The 23,522-nt window shown below is 40.0% G+C and overlaps 1 protein-coding gene across 1 annotated transcript in view; it reads left to right on the forward strand.

The window, feature by feature from the left end:
* The window catches only part of MAP1B (microtubule associated protein 1B), a 77,564-nt gene extending 58,608 nt beyond the window's left edge, over window positions 1-18,956 (forward strand). The window contains exons 3-7 of the mRNA XM_054178102.1: window positions 1,191-1,273; window positions 5,037-5,177; window positions 9,419-15,956; window positions 17,724-17,962; window positions 18,657-18,956. Of these exons, the coding sequence (XP_054034077.1) occupies window positions 1,191-1,273; window positions 5,037-5,177; window positions 9,419-15,956; window positions 17,724-17,962; window positions 18,657-18,812 (7,157 nt within the window). The 3' untranslated portion in view covers window positions 18,813-18,956. The remainder of the gene's footprint in view (window positions 1-1,190; window positions 1,274-5,036; window positions 5,178-9,418; window positions 15,957-17,723; window positions 17,963-18,656) is intronic.
* Window positions 18,957-23,522: the final 4,566 nt, after the last annotated feature.

Consider the following 23,522-nt stretch of genomic DNA (forward strand, 5'->3'; position numbering starts at 1 on the left):
AAGGGACAGCTCTTCTGTTTTGGTGGGTTTTTTTTTTTTTGACTAATTACCAGTCTGGATTTCTGAATGACAATACAGCTGCTAATTAATCTCAATACAGTTCTCACAGAAAGAGACCCTGATAAGAACCATCCAATTAACATAAGGGAAAAAAAAATGTCAAGAGTCCTGTTGTGTTTTTCTGGCATCCACTCCCAGTCAGATGAATATCACTTTTAAATACAGAGACAGACTAAGGATGAGAGCCAGTGGGCTGTGAAGCAGCTCTGGGCTTGCTCGGAGTAGCTGTTATTTATACACCCGTTTGCTCTTGTTGCCTGACATTGCTTGCTACCATTTTTGTAAGCAGGAGGAAGATGAAACAGGGCAGTGCAGCAAGTGTCTGACCATCTCCATAGGGAATTTATCAGTGTCCCAATGTTATTATTAGCAGAAGGCTGAAAGGGGTGTTTTGATAGGGTTTTTACCTAATGACTGGTGCAACCAGGGACCTAGGGTCTGTGTGGGTCACTGCTTGACTTGGAGCACTTCCGTGGTACATGATGCCATGTGGGATGATGCTGGTGATGGTGGGTAGTGGGTACACCCCTGAGGTCCTTTTCTTGTCTCACAAATTGTGCTTATTAGCCAAAACGGGCAGTGATAGCATACAGCCCAAGTGTTCACTTTGCTTCTTGCAGGGGACAGCTGCAGCTCACACAGACTTTCCTGCTGCTGCAGCTAAGTTCCTAATAGTTCCTGGAAAAGCCCATTTAAAACCACCTGGGCTTGGTACAGGACTGTGTAATCTCAGCTGTATCTGTAGTGTAGACACATCCACAAAAATACAGAGCCAGATGCTCAGCTTGGGGACAGTTACTCCAGTCCCTGTTTTGTACCAGCTCTGTGGATCAAGGTAAATTATAAGGACTCCTTCAGCCAGGGAGGAGGGACAGGAACTAAAGCTGCTGCCAGTTCATTTTCATCACCTTGAATTTTCCAGTGCAGTATTTCTTTCCCACAGAATCACATGCCAGGAGTGTTTCTGAAGAGATGAGCAGCACAGCAGTTGCTGTGGCCACTGCATGGCTGCTCTGGGTGACCAGAGAGCTGTCATATGGTGGAGCATAAACAAGCTTATGAAAAGTGCTGTTTTAAACCATGCTAGCTGACTTTAATTTCTTTTCTTTTTTTTCCTCTGTGTCTTGAAGGTCAGAAGATTCTTCACCACAGAAGTGATGTCTTAGAAACTGTAGTCCTGATTAACCCCTCAGATGAAGCAGTTAGTACTGAGGTAAGTCAGAAAAACTTCATTGGGTGTATCATAAAAGATCAATTAAATGGACAGGATAAGAGCAGTGAACCAGATGCAGTTGAGGTGATTTCTCAAACATCAATTACTGCCTTCCATCTTAGTGACTCACAAACCACAATATTTTCTTTCAGAGCATTAGCAGACTAAGAGCAGGTCCTAATGGCAACTGAAAGGACACGCTGGGAACAAATACCAGGAAAAACATCAGCCATCCTTTAATTGTCTCCCTGGTTTCCCAGACTCCTGACAAAACATCAGAGGATAGGACAGAAATACACCTCTGATGCCTGCATTCCTTTTCTCGTAATGCATGAAATTCCTTTCTTGTTGAAGTAGAAGTAGCTGTGATAAAACTGCATCTGCATTTCTTCTGCTCCTCCATTTCTTGGTAGCTCTGGATGTCTATTTCATACATTAAAAAAGTAAGAGAAGCTGCCCTGAAACAAATTTAGTCTTTGAGAAGAATTACCAGCTTTGTGGGGGTGAATCTAGATTGCTCTATTGGTCTTTCCAAAAGCATGTGACATGATCAATGGACTTGGGAGAGTGTCCTGGAAGATGACTGCCAATTTCTCACAACGTCGCTAGAGCAAAGAACTGAGCATGTAGGTCAAAGACAAAATTGACAAATTTAGGTAGTGAGACTGAAGATTGAAAGAATAGGGATAATTGCTTTGCTAAACTGTGACATAGGAGCATTTCTGCTGGGAAATGAAGTAGCTCTGCTTGTAGTACATAGTGAGTAGTCTATTTTGTTACCAACCTGAAGCGATATTAAACACAAACAGGAGGAAGGACTCCAAAACAAATGAAATCTCTGATGTTGCAGAAGTATAAATAAGTCAATTACCTTAGTTAATAGCAATTTATTCACTAAAAAAGCTATAAATGGGAATCTCTTAGGAGGTGTTAGAAGTACTTGGTAAAAAGCAAGGCAGTCAGCTGGGTAGCCACGCTTAATACACTCAATTTGGAGTAAAAATCTATGAAACGTGTATGGAGAGGAGGAAGAGCCAAGGGAATTGCCAAAAGTAGGGAAATGTTGTTTCTGTCACTGTAGTTCATCATAGCTTTGATGAATGACCACATGGAAGAACACAATCTGAGGTCCATTAATGACTTCTGAACCTTGGCTTTTCTCCTTGGGCTCTAGAATATGTTTGGCTAAGTTACTGTTAATTTCCTTTCACTAGACTGTGGGAGGCAATCTTTTCTTCACTTTTCATCCTGCCAAACTTGTCACAGCCAGAAGTTACAAGCTGAGATTTACCTTGGCTGGCTAAGCAATAGTCTGACTGGACACAAGCCAGAAAAAGGCACTGAGAAGCAGGAGAATTAAATCAGAGGTTGGAATAGATATGCCTTGGCCATTATGGCAAACAGAAAACTTTGTTTCATATATCATATTCTGGCTTGCATCTGGGGAGATAGCGATATTCCATAGAGCTCTGACTTCACTAAAAGAGGAACTTGAATCAATCCATTCAGGAAAGTCAAAGGAAAATTCTCCTAAAAGAAATTCCTGCCACTCTGGCTGGTAATAGCTGTATGGTTGGTAGTCTGAGCATGGTTCTGCTCAAAACTTCTGTCCTGTTCTGTCAAATACCAAAATACCTCTCAGAAGAGAGAGGCCCAAAGGGAGTGAGAACATATTTTCCCAAAGAAAACAAGTTTCTGAAACCCCAATGAACAATTACTTCCTTCTTAAGACCCCACTCCGTTACTCTAACACTTCTGCAACTGTACCACACATATGGGAAACCTCTGATCTCCTTATCCTCCACTCTCAGTTCACAGTGCATCTTCATCTCCATTTTGACTGAATCTATCTCCTGCTGTTCACTTCCTTCAAACATCTGAACAGAATCAACACCTTGCAGTATTTCTTCTGAAATGGAGTGGTGTTGAAATCAGGATATTAATTTCTAGTGGTCCTTTAGGAAGCCTTGATCATACCAAAACAAGGAATTTATGTGTCTCTTGAAGGTCTTCCATGCGTATCATACGTCGTGCTCAGTAATCTGCAAGCATTTATTTACTTTTTGGACCTTGGTTTGCTAGCTCTGCAGGATGTATTTCATTATCAATTAATAAAATAAATTGAAGGAGCAACATACATCAGACAACAGGCTGCATTCACCTAAAATTTTGTCTGAAATAGAAATAGATACACTCAATCCTGCAAAGATATTGCATAATTTGTAATTACTCGGTACAGTTAGTGACAGACCAGCATTAGTCCTGCATTTAATTAAAGGGAACTTTCTGTGCAACATCAGGGTCACTTGCTGTGGTGGGTAGTAAAATAACAATGAAAATGTGGTGGAGTTGGGAACTTCTTTCAGATACATACCTTTGTGCCTCTTTTCTACTTGTGCTGAAAACACAAGTTGTTCACCAGAGATTCAGATGGAGCCTTTGTGGCTCAGCCTTCCTGGTGTGAGCTGGAATTATTTAGAAGAACTGATTGCTAAGCAATCAATACAAAAGGTTGAAAGAGTGGCTTGCTAGGAGAGCTAAGGTGATTATGGAACTTGAAATCAGTATCATGTGGAGCTGTTCTAGATGGACTCTGCTCATTTAGTTTACTATGTGGATAGCCTCATTCTAGCATGGTGTCACAGGCTGAGGCCTATTCTGGCTGTTCTGGTTTAATTTAATTCCTCCTTAAACAGAATTTGTGCTCTTGAAACTCACATCTTGCTGGAGGCTGAATAGAATTTTTTGGTGTTGGATAAGAATTTTGAAGCATTGCAAAAAAACTACTCAATAGTACAGAATCTTACATAGATTTTGGTTGTTCTATTCTTAAATTTTAGTTGAATTCTGCCAACAGAAGTGTTCTATATATAGAGATTTCCTTTAGCACACAAGTGAGTATCTCACCTGGGCAGATAAAGAAATTGTTAGTAGCTATAGTGAGAGTCAATAAAGTAACAAGCATCTTCTTTAAAGTAGTTAAGAGTTATTACAAAGTACAGAGGAGTTACTTCTCAATATCAAGGTTATTTGTGCTATTAGACATCTACTTAATTTACTACTTGTAATATTGAAAACTGTCTTGGATTGGCACACTTTTAAAAGTGTTCATGCTTACTGACCTAGTGTGATGTAATTAGTGCATGTGACTCCATCTGAGTCCTCAAAATTCAAGTTTATGATTACAGTGAAGCAGAATTGTCCCTTCACTTTCTAGATTATTTGGGTTACAAGAGAATGGTGGTCTAAATATAACATTTCTCTGTGATTTCTGGCTGTTGCTCTTCAGTGGTCTTTTTGCAACTGAGTCGCAATTAATGCTGTACTAAAAGAGCAGCCTTCCAAAAACTAAGTCTGATACATGCAGTTGACCCTGAATAGTACATGGGACAGTTTACCAGGGTTGTTCTGATAGAGTGCTATTAAAATTCACAAAGAGTTATACATGACATCTGTTTGTTTATTGAAAGCATTTTTCTTTCATTCAGATTTTATTCTCTTTTGCTCCTTGATCTTTTTTCCATGTCATTAGTTTGGTTTATTCATTAGACCTTCCCTCTAATCACTTCCTGTTCCTCCTTTTTTTCCCTTTTGTGCCTTTTTCATTGTCTTTTGCAAACAGCATTGTAACTTAATGTTTCCACAGTCCTGGGAGACTGATGCAAGATGTTTTAAATTAGGAGAGATACACTGTATATCCTCAACAGGACACAGAAACACATGGTAACTCCCATTATTGATGTATTTCTGTCCTTCATTCTAGGTGCGCTTAATGATCACAGATGCTGCAAGACACAAGCTCCTTGTACTAACTGGACAGTGCTTTGAAAACACAGGAGAACTCATTCTTCAGTCAGGGTCCTTCTCCTTCCAGAACTTCATTGAGATCTTCACAGATCAAGAGGTGCGTTCAGAAAAGTGTCTTCCTTACATTGTTACTTAATGGCAAAGGTTACTAGAAGAGTGAAAACAGTCCCCTGTGTTAAGTGGCCTAATGCTGATGCTTTTTATTCTTCACTTTAGATTAGTTTCAAGACATTTATTTAATTTACTTTAGACATAATGTAAATTGATTAGCAAAATAATTACATTTTAATTTCAGGAATTAAATTATAACTTCCAGAAACAGAAAATCAAGGAGCCCTTTAACAGTGGAGAAGGTAGAGCTGTGTTTAAAATATACATGTTGTTTATCTAAGGTGCATATACCAAGTAGTCAAATTGATTTTGACATCAGATTCTTGCCTGGTGGCAGCCAGCTAATAGGTTACATTAAATAAGACAGAGGCTGTCTCTTGGAATAGCTGTAGGTTTTTTGTGCCATCTATTTGCTTGGCTTCTTTATAGCAGTGCTTAAAATTTGGCCATTGAAATTTTAAGTCTTGTGATTTTTGCATACCAAAAGATAAGTATAAAGTATCCTGGTGTTTAATGCCATTTGTTTCATGACTTGGTGTTTTGCTGTCTAGTTTAATGTAGTGTGTCTGAAAGCTGCCATAGGGATGGAACCCATAGTAAACAAGCTGTCACACTTAATTTGGCTGTTGTGTAAAGTACAGATTCAAATAAACAATATGTCTGGATCCCTATTGGTAGTAACCAATATTAGTTAGGAGCATGTCAGTGAAGTGAGATTTGAAAGTTCAGCAAAGTTTTCATGAACTCCAGCATGATCTTATTGTATCTATCTGATCCTATTCTAAAAGCCTCTCTATTCAGCATATGTTTGTAGGATTGGGGAAGATCTGGATTTCTACTCTCTGAAACATGCCACAGTGGTGGCTGTGCAGGACGTAATCCCATGGGCTATGAGTAAGGCTCACTTGGCTCTTCTCTGCAGATGGCTGTAAGCTGGCCAGCCAGCCAGCACTGATCTTTGAAAATGCTGGCTCCCAGCTTGTTGCCTCTGAAGCCCTGGGTTCTCACCGCCTCTACAAGATTTTACTGAAGATCACATTTGCCATACTGCAGTCTGTTTATGAGACACTTTGAAGGCCAAGGAATTTGTTTCTGAATAAGTAGATGCCCTTTAGGGGATACTTGCATAGTCTAATTCAGAAATCCATCACTAGCATGAGGCACATGTTGTGCCTAAAAGTGGTGCTTTCAGCTTCTGCATTGTCGGAATACTGAAAATGTTCCATTCCACTGCCTCTGCAAAAACAGCAGAGGGAAACTTCCTTTTACAGCTGTAGTCCAGAGTAGCAAACAATCTTGGCTTTACTCTGAGCAGCCAGCTTGTTGTTTGCCTCCATCACCCGTGACACCTTTAAAGCTCGAGAATTCTTCAACACATGTCTCTCAGGGCTTGAAAAGACAGCCAGGTGCAAAGATACTCATTTTTTGCTCCCTGAGTGACTTTGAATCCAGGGAGGAGAAAGAGTGGTTACATCTCTGTATTATCAAAGAGCATAAGCAGTCGAACTGTCAATATCTTTGATGTCACCATCTGACGTGCAAATCCATTGAGGTCTTTTCTGGGGCATTCCTGAACTTGATATTCCTAACAAATACAACCTATGTCTGGAATAATTTTTCTCTAGCTTTTCACTGGTTTGCTCTGTCAGTGGCTTAACACTGTCTGCATTATGCATGTCAACTTTTAGGAGTAAAGAAAGTCAAAATTCAGAAGTACAAAGCAGAAATCCAAATACAATATAATATGAACTATTGATCCTCGAGGTCTCTTCCAACCTTGGCGATACTGTGATGAACTAGAGAGGAATAAACACAACCTTTGGCCTAGTATATTCATTAACTCATAGTGTATTATCATAATTATTTTCTATCTATCCAGAAAATTTGCCCTACATGAGAAACAGTCAGTACTCAAGTTACCTCCTTACGTGTGCAACAGATTTGGATTTATTCATCCAGAGGATGTGATCCTTACTACTTTTGTCTCTCCTTAACAATGTGTTTTCAGTCTTGATCAGAGACAGCATAAGGAGTAGACTTGAGATGCTAAATCCATTACAGAGCAGTTTTCTCTGCTGCCCTATTTATTTTTTTATTTCTGCAATAAACAACAAGAATAGTTCTCTTATTTTCCTTACCTTTCAGTCTTTTTAGCCTTTCCTCCTTTTATTTAGTTTTGCTTTGTTTTCTCCTTTGCTGCTTTTCAGAGAAAGCCACGTCTGACATATGAGTGAGATTTATTTATACTCCTGTCAAGTTGTTTGGATAATAAAGGGGGTGAAAAGGAAGATAGAAAATAATTATTTTCTGCTTTATTTGGGTTGGATTTCTTTTATCTGTATAACAACCGCTGTATCTTTGTTGAGTTTCATTTTTGGTAAATGCTGAAAATAAATTACCTTACACAAAGAAAGGAGGTGAGACAGAGACACTTGGAGACCCAAAGGGACAGCTAGTGTAATCAGACAGCTTTAAATAGATAGATAGATAGATAGATAGATAGATAGATAGATAGATAGATAAAAGATAGATATAAATTTTTTCTGCTGTTTGAGTTTATGGTCCAAGATTTTCAAGTTGTTTAACTGTATCATAACCTATATCATCTCTATGGAAACTGGTCTTACAGCTTGAACTGACCATTGAGTCTTTGCAGAGGAGGTTGTGGTATCTTTCATGATGCTGTGCTGACATCTTTTGGACTGACATCTTATGTCTGAATTACTTCTTTAAAGAAAAAGTGTACATAATTTGGTGGTCTCTTTGTTAAGAGCAAATAGAGCAAGAAATGTGCTACAGTTAGAATAGAATAGAATAGAATAAACCAGGTTGGAAGAGACCTTCAAGATCATCACGTCCAACCCATCAACCAATCCAACACCACCCAAACAACTAACCCACGGCACCAAGCACCCCATCAAGTCTCCTCCTGAAAACCTCCAGTGATGGCGACTCCACCACCTCCCCAGGCAGCCCATTCCAATGGGCAATCACTCTTTCTGTATAGAACTTTTTCCTAACATCTAGGCTGAACCTCCCCTGGCACAGCCTGAGACTGTGTCCTCTTGTTCTGGTACTGGCTGCCTGGGAGAAGAGACCAACATCCGTCTGTCTACAACCTCCCTTCAGGTAGTTGTAGAGAGTAATAAGGTCACGCCTGAGTCTCCTCTTCTCCAGGCTAAGCAACCCCAGCTCCCTCAGCCTCTCCTTGTAGGGCTTATGTTCCAAACCCCTCACCAACTTTGTTGCTCTTCTCTGGACTCGTTCCAGCAAGTCAACATCCTTCCTAACCTAATTGTAATTTTAAAAACAAGCAAACAAACAAAAAAAACCCACCTCAAATGACTGCGTCTCTGGAACTGTGAGGTCATACTTCCTCATGTTTGCCTTCTGCAATGGGCCCATCAAATACTGTTTTTTAGTTCAGACCGAAACAGACCAACAGCTCTTCATACTATGGCATAAAACCTCTTGTTTTCTGTGCCTGTATTTGACTATCAGGATTTTAGGTATTTCAGCTTCTGGGGTTCATGAGTTTAAAGTGAACATAATGAGCATTTTTAACACTCATTTTCTTCCACTTTCTTTAGCACAGCATCTTATACTCTCAGAAATACAGAACTTGTAGCAGTTTGCATTTCTGAAGCAGTAACTCACTTCTTAGTGTTCTACAAAGCTGACCTGCTGTCAGTTATGCTGGTCTGGGAGTGATGATGGCCTCTCAGAAGCCAGCCTGCAGAAAGAACTGCAGTGTGGTGGAATATATTCCGTCAGAGAAGGGATGAGGAAGGTGGCTGCCCTTGAGAAAATGGTGGGCTCCTCTAGGCTGCAGCTACTCTCTGCCTATTAAGAGGATGTGTTTTGTCCTTTAGGTGTTTTACTGACTTTTCTGGATGGACAGCAGGGAGAGTGCAGAGATAGTGGCAGCTCTGGTAGCGTTAACCTCATAAGTCCTCATACCCTCTCAATATAAAAGCTTGTATCGTCCTCCTATAATGGGTGGAGGAGGGTAGCAGAAGCCTGTCTTTCTTTAGGCACTAGGAAACGGGAACATAGTCCTTCTTTGTACTTTAGAAAAAAACAGTAGTAAACTGAGGTACTCCCCAGTTCTGAAGCAAATGAAAAGGGTTTTATCTCTCTGATCAGGAAATACTATGTTCTGACATTAACCATCATTTAAAAATTAATTTACATGCATCTTCCTGTGTTTTTGTTTTACAACCCTAGATTGGTGAATTATTGAGCACCACACACCCTGCCAACAAAGCCAGCCTAACTCTTTTCTGCCCTGAAGAAGGAGACTGGAAAAATTCCAACCTTGATAGACACAATCTTCAAGACTTCATTAATATTAAACTCAACTCAGCTTCTATATTGCCTGAAATGGAAGGACTCTCTGAATTCACAGAGTATCTGTCAGAATCAGTAGAAGTACCATCACCTTTCGACATTCTGGAACCTCCAACCTCAGGAGGCTTCTTGAAACTCTCCAAACCCTGCTGCTATATTTTCCCAGGAGGAAGGGGGGACTCTGCATTGTTTGCCGTGAATGGCTTCAACATGCTTATCAATGGAGGATCTGAAAGAAAGTCTTGCTTCTGGAAGCTTATCCGGCACTTAGACAGGGTAGATTCCATTCTGCTTACTCACATTGGAGATGATAACCTGCCAGGAATCAATAGCATGCTTCAGCGAAAGATAGCTGAACTAGAAGAGGAACAGTCTCAAGGGTCTACTACCAACAGCGACTGGATGAAAAATCTGATCTCACCTGATTTAGGAGTTGTGTTCCTTAATGTACCTGAGAACCTGAAGAACCTGGATCCTAACATTAGAATAAAAAGGAGTGTAGAGGAAGCTTGTTTTACTCTCCAATATTTAAACAAATTGTCTATGAAACCAGAACCTCTTTTCAGAAATACAGGAAATACGATTGACCCCATCATTTTATTTCAGAAGATGGGAGTTGGCAAACTGGAGATGTATGTGCTTAATCCTGTCAAAAACAGCAAAGAGATGCAGTATTTTATGCAGCAGTGGAGTGGTACTAACAAAGATAAAGCTGAATTCCTGCTACCAAATGGCCAGGAACTAGACATTCCGTTATCCTACTTCACCTCTGTCTCATCCCTCATTGTGTGGCATCCAGCTAACCCTGCAGAAAAAATAATTCGAGTTCTGTTTCCTGGAAACAGCACTCAGTATAATATTCTAGAAGGACTTGAAAAACTCAAACACTTAGACTTCCTTAAACAACCTTTGGTTACACAAAAAGACCTAACTGGGAATATTGCTAGTCCAGCCGTGAAACAAACAAAGCTGAAACAACGAACAGACAGCAAGGAGAATCTCAAGCCTGCTGCTAAGACACCACCAAGCAAGCCTGTCAGAAAAGAGTCTAAAGAGGAAACACCAGAGCCTGTGAAGCCTAGTCTGGCGCCAGAAAAGGCTCAGAAGTTGGAAAGCAAAGAGAAAGTTTTACTTAAAAAAGAGAAACCAGCAAAAGTGGAGACTAAAACTGCAATGGTAGAGAAAGACATAACGAGTAAAGAGGAACAATTAGTAAAATCTGAAACTCCTGAAAAACAAGCTACAGATGTAAAACCAAAAGTGTCAAAGGAAAAGACAGTGAAAAAAGAAGTCAAAGCAAAGCCTGAAGAAAAAAAAGAGGACAAAGAAAAGCCAAAGAAAGAGGTTTCTAAAAAAGAGGAGAAAACACCCATCAAAAAAGAGGACAAACCCAAAAAAGAAGAGGTCAAGAAAGAGGTTAAAAAAGAGGTTAAAAAAGAAGAGAAGAAAGAAACTAAGAAGGAAGTAAAGAAAGAATCTCCACCAAAGGAGGCTAAAAAAGAAGCTAAAAAAGAAGAGAAAAAGGAAATTAAGAAGGAAGAAAAGGAAGCAAAAAAGGAAATAAAAAAGGTTCCTAAAGAAACAAAGAAGACAGCAACTCCTTCTGCTGAAGCCAAAAAGTCAGCCACAAAACCTAAATCACAAAAGAAAGAGGAACCGGCTAAAAAAGAAGCAGTACCTGCTGGAAAGTCAAAGGAAAAAGGAAAAGTTAAGACCGTGAAGAAGGAGATCAAAGTCACTGGAGCACAAGCTGCTGCAGCAGCTGGAATTGCTGCCGCAGCTGTGGCAACTGTAGAAATTGCAGCAAGTGGAAAGGAACTTGAAGCGGAGAGGTCCCTTATGTCTTCACCAGAGGACTTAACAAAGGATTTTGAGGAATTAAAAGCCGAAGAAGTAGAAATAGTAACAGAAATGAAACCTCAAGTCGCACTTACAGAGGATGAACTGAAACTCTCTAGTACAGTACAAAAGGAGACCTTCGAAGTACAAAAAGAAAAATTAGATAATGAAGGACCTGCTGAGTCCTCTGATGAAGGCATAACTACTACAGAGGCTGAGGGTGAGTGTGAACAGACACCTGAAGAATTGGAACCTGTGGAAAAGCACAGGGTTGATGATAATGAAAAGTTTGAAGACGAGGGAACTGGTTTGGAAGAATCATCTGAAACAGGAGATTATGAGGAAAAGGCAGAAACAGAAGAGGCTGAAGAACAATTTGAAGATGAAGAGGAAAAGACGCCACTGGACATTACAAAACCGTATCTGGAGAAACCAAGAAAAATTGAAGAGAGCTCAGAAGAAATCATGTCTGAAGCAGACGCTAACATTAAAGATGAAAAGTATCTTGAAAAGGCAGATTATGAAGCATCAGATGATCGGGCTGAGGAGGACAGAGAAGAAGCGATAGAAAAAGCAGAAACTGAGGAGACTGAAGAAGATGAGGAAGACAAAGCAGAAGACATCAGAGATGAAGAGGAAACTGAAAAAATAGAAGCTGAAGAAGATTATGTGATGGCTGTGGTAGACAAAGCTGCAGAAGTCGGAGAAGCTGAAGACAAATATGGCTTACTCATAATTACACCAACCAAACACTCAGAGCCTCAGTCTCCAGCAGTTGAGCCAGCCTCTTCCATCCATGATGAGATATTACCTGGTGGTTCAGAAAGTGAAGCCACTGTTTCCGATGAAGAAAATAGAGAAGATCAACCTGAAGAATTCACTGCTACTTCAGGTTACACACAGTCTACCATCGAAATATCCAGTGAACCAACTCCAATGGATGAAATGTCGACACCCCGGGATGTCATGAGTGATGAAACTAACAATGAGGAAAGTGAGTCACCTTCTCAGGAGTATGTGAACATCACCAAGTATGAGACATCACTGTACTCCCAAGAGTTTGGCCGACCTAAAATCTCTCCACTTCCAGATGCTTTTAATGGATTGTCTGAAGGATCCAAAACAGAGGCCACAGAAGGTAAAGAATATAATGCCTCAGCTTCCACCATCTCACCACCATCTTCATTAGAAGAAGACAAATTCTGCAAGTCTGCATTCCAAGATGCATATCGCCAAAAAGAAAGTGAAATGCAAGGCACTGCCAAGTTAGAAATCAAAGAACCATATCAAGAAGGTGATGGAAAACATAGTGCAGTCAAGAGTCCAGCTGAGAGTCTGTCCCCTCCATCACCTGTTGCCAAAACACCACTGAATGAACGTAGTGTGAACTTTTCACTCACTCCCAATGAGATCAAGGTCTCGTCTGAGCCTGTCTCCGTTACTGCATTGCCTGATGTACCTCAAGAAGTTGCTGAAGAGCACTGTGCAAGCCCTGAAGATAAAACATTAGAAGTAGCATCTCCATCACAGTCTGCTGCTGGTAGTGCTGGCCACACACCTTATTATCAGTCTCCCACTGATGAGAAGTCCAGTCAGCTTCCCTCCGAAACCAGTGAAAAGTCAACAGAAGCTCCTGTTAGCTTTGAATTCAGTGAAGTCAAAGATGAGTCTGCAAAACCCAGAATAAGCCCTATGGATGAGCCTGTGCCAGATTCAGAATCTCCTATCGAAAAGGTTCTCTCACCTCTACGAAGTCCACCACTGATAGGTTCAGAGACACCTTATGGTACATTTTTGAGTGCTGATCTAAAGTTTCACAACAGAGATGACAGAAGTCCTTCTGAGGAGAAACCTGAAAAAGAAAAATCACCTGTGCAGATGAGCCCATCCTCTGAAGCCAGCTCTGTTGGCCTTTTCCAAGAAAAACAAGATGAAAAAAGCATGGAGTTCATGGCAATTAAGGAAAGCTTCAGCCTGGAAAGGAAAATGGAAGATACAGAACCCAGCAGCTCCCAGTCTTCACTGGTCTTGGATGAGCGCAAGTTAGCAGGTGATCTCTCACCTACTCAAATAGATACCAGTCAGTTTGGTTCCTTAAAAGAAGATACCAAAATGTCAATTTCTGAAGGCACTGTTTCTGACAAGTCTGCAACTCCTGTTGATGAGGTTGTAGCAGAAGACACCTATTCCCATATAGAAGGAGTAGCTTCTGTCTCTACAGCATCTGTTGCAACTAGTTCATTTCCAGAACCAACTACTGATGATGTATCTCCTTCTTTGCACGCTGAGGTTGGATCTCCCCACTCTACTGAAGTTGATGATTCCCTTTCAGTGTCAGTTGTACAAACACCAACAACTTTTCAGGAGACAGAGATGTCTCCATCTAAAGAAGAGTGCCCAAGGCCCATGTCAATTTCTCCACCAGATTTCTCACCTAAAACTGCAAAATCAAGAACACCAGTGCGTGATTACAGATCTCCTGAGCAGTCAACTATGTCAGTGGAGTTTGGTCAGGAGTCCCCTGAGCAGTCTTTAGCAATGGACTTTAGTAGGCAATCTCCAGAATATCCAACATTAGGCTCTAGTGTACTCCATATATCTGAAAATGGGCCAACAGAAGTAGATTATAGCCCTTCAGATATACAGGAGCCTACTTTTGCACGGAAGATTTCCCCTGTGGAGCAGTCCTCTTACTCTCAAGAAAAAGATATTTCAGAAATTATTTCAGTTTCTCAAATTGAAGCTTCATCCTCAACTTCATCAGCTCATACACCTTCCCAGGTAACTTCACCACTGCCAGAGGAAACTTTTTCAGGTGCTGCTCCACCCAGAGATATGTCACTACATTTTACCTCAGAAAAGGTGCAGAGCCTAGGAGAAAAGCTGTCACCAAAGTCTGACCTATCTCCATTAACTCCAAGGGAATCTTCTCCTCTGTACTCCCCTGGTTTTCCAGATTCACCTCCTGCAATCACAGAAGCAGTGTCAGCTAGTTACACACCTTCATTGTCACTGCAAGTGTCTTCTGTCAAAGCATTTGGTTACCAGGAAACCCTAACAAAGCACAGTCCAGAACCTTTATTCAGCCCAGAAAAAGAGGATTCAGACAAAAGTAGCAGATCTCCAGAAGAACTGAATTATTCTTACGAGGCCACAGAGAAAACTACTAGGTCACCAGAGGATGTTAGCTATTCTTGTGAACCATTTGGAAAATCTACTAGGTCACCTCAGGCCACAGATTATTCCTATGAGACAACCAAGGAATCTACTAGGTCACCTAAGGAAACAAATTATTCTTATGAGATAATTGCAAAAAACATGAAGTCATCTGAAGCCACAGATTATTCCTATGAGATGACTGGGAAAACCACCAGCTCACCTGAGGCCACAGATTATTCCTATGAGATGACTGGGAAAACCACCAGGTCACCTGAGGCCACAGATTATTCCTATGAGACAACAGGGAAAACCACAAAATCACCTGAGGCCACAGAGTATTCCTATGAGAACATCAGGAAAACTACCAGATCACCTGATACTATGGATTACTCCTATGAGACAACAGGAAAAGCCTCTAAGTCACCGGAAGACATTAGCTACCCCTATGAGGCAGCTGGGAGAACTACCAGATCACCAGAGGCCATGGCTTATTCCTGTGAGACAACTAGGAAAGCCTCCATTTCACCTGAAGCTACAGATTACTCATTTGAGACAGCCATGAGAGGCACTAGATCACCAGAAGCTGTTAGCTATTCCTATGAAGCGAGTGCACATTTCACTCCAGGAAAATCATTAGCGGAATCTCGTCAAGATGTTGACTTATGCCTGGTGTCCTCTTGTGAATACAAACATCCCAAAACTGAACTTTCACCCTCATTTATCAACCCGAACCCCCTTGAGTGGTTCGCAAATGAAGAACAGTCTCAAGATCAAGAGAAGCCATTAACTCAGTCTGGGGGAGCTCAGCCGCCCTCTGGGGGAAAGCAGCAAGGACGGCAGTGTGATGAAACCCCTCCCACTTCTGTGAGCGAGTCTGCTCCATCTCAGACTGATTCAGATGTTCCCCCGGAGACTGAGGAATGTCCTTCCATCACTGCAGATGCTAACATTGACTCAGAAGATGAGTCAGAAACCATTCCAACTGACAAGACCATTACGTACAAAAGCATTGACCCACCACCTGTCCCGATGCAGGATCGCAGCCCTTCCCCAAGGCACCCTGATGTTTCCATGGTGGATCCTGAGGCTCTACCCGTTGATCAGAATTTAGGTAAACCTTTGAAGAAGGACCTCAAAGAAAAGACAAAGACAAAAAAGCAGGGTACTAAGACCAAGTCATCTTCTCCTGTTAAAAAGAGTGACGGCAAATCAAAACAAGTGGCTTCACCAAAGCCAGCCATAAAAGAATCTTTAGACAAAATTTCCAAAACAGCTTCTCCAAAAAAGAAGGAGTCTGTGGAGAAGGCAACCAAAAATCTCTCTTCTCCAGAAGCAAAGTCTCGAATGGAAGAAAAAGATAAAGACACCAAGAATGCAGCAAATACCACATCCAAGTCAGCAAAGACTGCTACCACAGGTAAAGACAGATAGCAATTCCCTAATGTTAAGATTTTCGTAGCTGTTGCAGTGAAGTCAGTTTGATTTTATATGACATGAGAATGTAGTTTGCACCAAATCCCCCAAAGTCCAATTTACAAACACAAATTCAGCTTGTGAAGGGCCCATTTAATGCATGAAATTTACTAATTTAACTTCAGGAACCTGAGAAATTGGGTATGTTGGTTTGCTGAGAGTACACAAAATATAAAGACATTGATACAGATGCCTACATTGTTAACCAGCTGATAGAATGTGAAGTGCTGCTGTTGTAGGTGAAGTGAAATCAGCAGCAAAGTGAACCAGTTTATTCATTATTCGAAGGTATAGTAGGTATAGTTCTCTTAACATAAATCAGTAGAATTTAATATTGTGGGAGGCAAAGGTACTATCAGCCATTAGATGCTCTTACTGCTTTTTCTGGATTAATTTTAAATGGAGTATTTTAAAACATTGTAGCAGTAGTAAGAACACTTGCGGTGAGCTAAGCGTGTATATCGCATAACCCAGTTAGAGTCTTGGGCAAGTCAGTGATGACTAAACATACAGAACATTAATGTCATGTTGAATGGCTGTTGCGTATCCTAAGTAGTACTAAAACATGAATTAGATCACTGAAGGAGGTGTTGTGCTAATCTCTTGTTCCTGGCAGATCTTGTTGGAGTGTTTTGGGGATATTTTGGTCTTGCTGTTGTTGAAAGTTTTTTTTACAAGAAAGTTTGGTACAATTTGTTTGGTACAAAGAAATCAGCACTCAACTGTCTTCAATTTTCCCATTTCATGTGATCCACCTTCCTTTCTGACACCATCATTTACATGCCTCTGTTAGCAGATATGTTTCGACTGTAATGGATTTAGCTGCCTTTATAGTATGTAACCATAAATCAGATCAGATAACTGTTTACCAAGTTTCATGTAACAACATGAGAAGGCTAACAGAACATAGCTGCTGATCATCTGGATAAAATTGCCTTGATTTTCATGAGTTAGTGTGTAGCAATGCCACCTTTTGGGGTGGTGTTTTTAATGTGAGTGCTTAAACTTTGAAATTCCTTTTCATTGAAGCCCTTAGAACAAGTTCTATGCTATGTACAGCAGAAAAAAACACGCTGCCCTCTACTTTCTGTGATAAGTGGCTAATTTGTGTATGCAGATAAGGATCCAGCAGGCAAACAAACACATATTCTCGGTTCCCTGAATTTATTGCTTTACAAATGTCTCTGTCCTCTCACATTCCAACTTGACTGCCTATCTGCTCATGTGTAGTAGCTACCTGATGCTGTAAGGCAGTCTTGAGCATGTCAGCTGCTACTGTGTCTTCCTATATGCTGATACCAGAAATCTCAGGGACTGCTTCATATCCACATGGATCCCTGTGCGACCCTAGGTATTATAGCTGTGCTTTTGAAGAGCTGTATTTCTTAACCTGGAAACAAACCCCACCATTTACAGGTTACATGGTACTTGCATAGCCTTGCATAGTAATTGTTGGATAATAGGAGGATATTACTGAGAAAGGTTCAGACATTCTTTGTTTATGTGGTAGTGGGGTTTTTTTGCTACAGTTATTCAGGTTTCTCCCCTCATTACAATTGTAACTGGCACACAACAAAACTGGAACATGTAGTTTAGATACAGGAGGGTAATACTGTTACTGGATGCCTTTTACATCAGTGGTTATGATTAATTAATCAAGGCATATTTTTAACCAGTCTCTGATATATTCATCTGTTGTTTGATTTCTAAGGACCTGGAAATATTAAGGTGGCAAAATCTACAGCAGTGCCTCCAGGACCTCCAGTGTATTTGGATCTGGTGTACATTCCCAACCACAGCAACAGCAAGAATGTTGACGTTGAGTTTTTCAAGAGGGTCCGGTCATCATACTATGTGGTGAGCGGGAATGATGCTGCAGCTGAGGAGCCAAGCAGGGCTGTTCTGGACTCCCTGCTGGAGGGCAAGGCACAATGGGAGAGTAACATGCAGGTAGGCTCTTCACTAGTATCTCTACCTGGAAACTGGAAAGTTTCTGGGAAGTAACTATGGTAAGCTAGAGCACCTCTGGAATGTATGGTGGCTGCTGGGAAATGGGCTCCCCAGGATGGACACCTTGTTTCACTGATGATGTGTGAGGACACCTGAGTGAAGCACAGAGCTGCACTGCACTCAGGCACTTCCCCATTTCTGGCCCTTCTGTCTGGCTCTTGGTGCAAAAAATAGCTGAGAGCTGGCCTACAGGGCCATTTGTCTGTTTCTTCTTGTTACTACGCCATGTACAATCCAAGTTTGGAAACTGTATTTTGTACGAAGAAAGAAAGAAATGGTGAATGTTTCATGGTGATCATAGATAACATGCCTTCCCATCATGATCAGTAAAGGTACCAAATATTTGGCCATAAGAGTGCAGATCAGACTGCTGCTTCTCTGGAAAGCTGTATCTCAGCACCTTACAAATCCAGGCTTTAATTTTGATAAGCTATTTCTTTGCAGTCATTTTACCTTATCTGTATGTTTAATTATTTCCTTTTATCCACCCATTTATTCAAGTATTTATTACAGGAAGACTCACTCTTTCTGTAAGAGAAACATACTTGTTGTCTGGGGCTTGTTACAAAGGTCTTTTCCTTTTCTGCTGTTTCTGCTGTCCATTCCTCAGGACTTCTCATGTTTTGCATTGCAGGTTACCTTAATCCCAACCCATGACTCAGAAGTGATGAGGGAATGGTACCAAGAGACCCACGAGAAACAGCAGGACCTCAACATCATGGTTTTGGCAAGCAGCAGCACTGTTGTTATGCAAGATGAATCTTTTCCTGCATGCAAGATTGAGCTGTAAGAACAAGACCGTGCATCACAAGATGAAACACTGTCTCCAGAAATTCTTCAGTTTGAAAATACCTTTTCTAAAAATCCAACCCATCTATTTCAACTGCTGAACTATATACCTGCCAAATGCTATACTTGTCACGGTGATGCAAGTCACTAAGTCTTTGCTGATTACTAAGGGAAGTAACAATACTCCCACAGTAGGGTTCAGACTACTGGAAAATACAGATCCAGTCTCATCTCTGCTGAGCGTTTGGAAACCATGCACTAGCAACCCTAACTGACTTCTTTCAGGTCGAGGCATTTGCCCTCTAAAGAAATACAAAGAGAAAAAGTGAGGGAGGGGTAGGAGGAGAGAGTAATAAATAATTAAATCTGCATTAGTCTCATGGCAATAGATGTATTGCTTACTGCAGTCTGCTTATGCTCTCACATGAAAATAAAGTTTTGAATTTGTCTCAATCTGAGCTATCTTAAAGGGGATACTTTTTTAACAGAATTAAGTTAGCTAGAAAATAAATACTAATAGAACGTGGCTAGGAAGGGCCGTACAACCTAAACTCTCATCAGCAGTTTTCCACTTTAATTTGAACTCTGCATACTGACATACCATAACAATCACAGGCCAAACACGCATGTAGTCTGCACCCCATCTAGAAGTCCAAAACCTTTCTTTCAACATGCAGAATTGTTGGTCTAAGGCATGCCCCCAAGTGGAAGTCCACTCAGTCCAGCCAGAATTGACCAGTCCACGTGCTTGAACACCCATGTCCACTGTCAGTTAACTGAAGCAAAATACCAAAGCGGTCGGGAGTACATACAGTAGACAAATTGCCTTAGAAAGTGACTTGAATGTACAAAGAAACTTGATGCACTTATTTTTTAACGTTGAGACAGCAAATTTCTAAAACATCTGTGTAGGATCATAGTTACACCAGTAAAGAAGCATGAGTGTGCATGTGTGGTACTAGAAACCTGACTGGTCAAATGGCTTGGTGCTACGAATTCCGTATGTTAGTTACGTGAACGCTCCATTGATGCACCTGGACAGCTCAACAGGGCAAGATGAGCATTTTCCTGAATGCTTCTTTTGTGCTGTGGAAGCAAGATTGGATTGGTGTCCAGTATCAGAGTTACGAAACTGAGTGAAACGTTCAGAATGATGAAAAAGGTTACCTGTGAGCCTGTACAGTATTCAGCCTTCCTTTGTCATACCTTATTTTATTTGTTTAATTTAAGAGTGGATATGGGAACAAATGTACAGAAACTTTTTTTTAGTGCTGTGTGAACTTTTAATAAATGAATTTTTAACAAAATTTTTCATTTACAGGAAAATGCAATGAAAAATTTTTCAGGTGAAGGCAATTTTTTTAGCATTTTTGTAAGATAAATGAATAATGTTGTTTAAGGTTCTAGTGAGAATGGATATTGAGGTAAAATTTATCAAAAATAGTCAACTGCCAATACTTTTTTGGGGATGAGGGTGTGTGGAAGGGCACCCTGGTGGCAAAATTAACCTATTAATGATGACAGAAAATGGGACTTGAAAAGCTGATTGCCTAATACTTACAGGGGTGTAACCTACTTTCTCAACCCACACAAGATCTTGAAAAAAAGATAGAATAAGCAATAAGATAAAATATATCCCTTCCCTTCCCCTTTCCCCTTTCCCCCTTTTCTCTTTTTCCTTTCTTCCCCATCCCCTTTCTTTGCCTTTTACTGTTCTTTTACTCTTCCTGTCCTTGCCTTGTTCCTCTTCTCTTTCCTTTCCTTCTCTAGACTGCTTGCAGTGGAACAGCATCACTGTTCTGTGTCTTAAGACAGTTTGGATTTTTCAGTCTCAGAAGTTTTACCCCAGTTTAAAAAAAAAAGAAAAAAGAATCAAAACATCAACAAAAAAACAGCAGTTACATTGTAGAAGATTTGCAAATCTGAATTTAAAGAAGGTGTAAAGGCCTCCAGAATGGAGATATGTTCTGGGCTGTAGGATTCACCATTATGGCTGGTATTAAGTTTCACAATGTAGTGAACTATGACCTCATTTTATTTATTTCCATTTTACATTGTTAGGGCATTTCTGTTGAATATGTGTATCTTTTTACTCCTAGTTTTTATGAGGATTTTTTTTTATACTGCTTTAGGGTCCTTTAAATATGGGCTCCTGAGGCCCATTTAATGCTGTGAATTACTGTTTGTCAGTTGTTGGGGGTTTGAGTTATTTTTCGTGTCTTTTTTGGGGGGTACCTCTAGCAATGCTGTTTTATTTATTGCTATACCTTTTAATTTGTTAAGAATGACTTAGAATGACTATGACACAAAAGGCAGATGGAAATGTGTTGTGAAAACAAGCATGTTTGCTGGGCTCCATTCACTTAAAGTTGCTGTTGTAACACATAATCTGCAAAGTAATAGGCAAAATGTTTGGCAGAATAGTTGTACTAATTCTACAGTTCTTTCTGCTTTGTCTACTTTCTTACGTGGGTCAGATTTCAAACTTTTTGAGTGGGTGGGAAAAGTTTTTCTGACAACATCTGACAAAATCTCTGCTTTGGTAGAAAATCTGTTTTAAGTACAGCAGTGGTCCTGAGATTAATCTCATGTACGCCACTTAGTCCTGTGAACCAGGAGCAGTTTCACTACAGTCATGGAAGTTACAGTCATTTGGTTCTACTGTAAATGATATTGGAATCACGCCTTAAGTCTCCCCAAGCAAATTTTTGATGGCTCAAGCATCCATTTTACTTTTAAAATAATAATTAGACTGTTACACCTGATCTTAAAACGTACATTCTTTCTTTCTTTCTCTTTCTTTCTTTCTTTCTTTCTTCTTTTTTTTTTTTTTTTCCTGATATAAGAACATTAAAACCCCAGTATGGCTATTCTGAGGTATTGTAATGCCTTTTCCATCCACTCTGTTTCAAATGGCAATGGCACATGGGTGCAACACAGCGATGAACTCCTCCATTAGCTCCTCTTGCCCTTCATGTCTTTCCTGCCTGTGGAACTAATCTAAGTGTGCTAGTCCTAGTACTACACAATTAGTTTAGTGTAACAGTCAACAAAATGTACCATGTACATTAGTGATGAGTGCTGTTGATCAGCATAGATTTCTAGAAGCATGGTTTGTTATTGATTAATTATAAAGGTTCAATATCTGAGTGTAAAGACACTCCAAATAAGTGATGTTATTACCCATAACAGCATCCCCAGTCATGATCTTTATGCTTATACTGCTTCATATAATTCAGTGAAAAATTGACTTTGGACATCCCACTTTGCTCCTAAACTTGGACAGGGCCTGTCTTGCATGCCTTTTCAAAGTCCTGTGGTGGGCCTGACTTCATGACTTCTACTTTCACCCCATCTTTCATAGACATCACTTTTTTTTTTTCCCCCACTTACTTCACACGTGGTGAATGGAGATAACTATGTACATGAAAGTTAGGGTTTTTTACTTGTCTATGATAGCTAATACATTTTAGGATAGTTCTGGTACTTATTTACTAAGATTTAAACAATTTGTTAAATGAATTTTCAATCCCTCCCACCACAAGCAAGTCAGCTCCAAAGAGTGCTTACGGTGTATTTGGGACATTTCTGTCATACGCTTCTCCTTGTTCATCTGTCGCCAGAGGTTCTTGCTCAGTAATGGTGTTTTGAGAGAAATAGTAATTTTGTTGGTCTGGATTTATTAGAAAAGCAAAAAGTATAATGTTTACACTTGCCAGAAACTGTAAGCTTTCATCTTTTCACTTAATAATTAAAACAAACACTAAAAAGCAACTAGGGATAAGCATTTCTTAGAATCCAATTATATTACTCACCTGGTTTAAAAATGTTTGCTATTTAAAATTAACCAAAAAAAAAAAAAAAGGAAAAAAAAATCTGTTTGTTGTGACTTTACAAAAACATCTAAAAAAAAAAAAAGTTAAGTAAATAAAATACAACAATGGCATTAAAATATTGAAAGAAGGGGAAAAAAAAATAAAAAAAGGAAAGGAAAAAAAATTAATTTACAAAAGCAGCTTCTCCACACTAGACTAGCTAGGAGCTCCAGATGGCAGGAGCTACCTCTTCAAGACTGGGCTGTAATCACCACTGCAAAAGACAAAACCAGAAATATGCTTTCACACATTTGCATGCAGCCATTATCTTCCAGACTAAGGAAAGATACAGTCTTGTTGCTGGCTGAGAAGCACCTCACACACCTCCTCTCTCTTGTTCTGAATGGTGTTTGTGTCAGTCTGCAGCTGTGTATGGTATTATGTCTTATAATCCTGCATCACTTCTATTCTATCCAGTCATATCTAATGTAGAAAATTAGTTTCCAGTGAAAGTAATATGTAGTGCTTTTATGATATTTGTGTGCAATATCCCCTCTTCCATTGAGGATATTTGATGTAAAGGAAACAAACTCAGTTCCACAATAAAATACAAAAGTGGTAAAGTGGTGTTGACACGTTTCTTGTCTTTGTGTATGTATGTGTAAGTTTTTCCTTTCCTTCAATCATAGTTAGCTACTATAGAGCTTTTTTTTTTTTCCTCACAAGATCAACTATTCAAATAGTAGATTAAAAAACAATCTCTGTTTAGAAACCGGAAGATAAATGAGGAAGATGACTTTTACCTCTTGTGGCACACGTGGTACCATGATGTGGCTTCTTTTTGTTCTCACTTTTGTATCCCTCAGTAGCATGAGAAGACACCTCATTTTCAGTAC

This window comes from Dryobates pubescens, chromosome Z (genome assembly GCF_014839835.1).
Source record: "Dryobates pubescens isolate bDryPub1 chromosome Z, bDryPub1.pri, whole genome shotgun sequence".
NCBI classification, from domain to species: Eukaryota; Metazoa; Chordata; class Aves; order Piciformes; family Picidae; genus Dryobates; species Dryobates pubescens.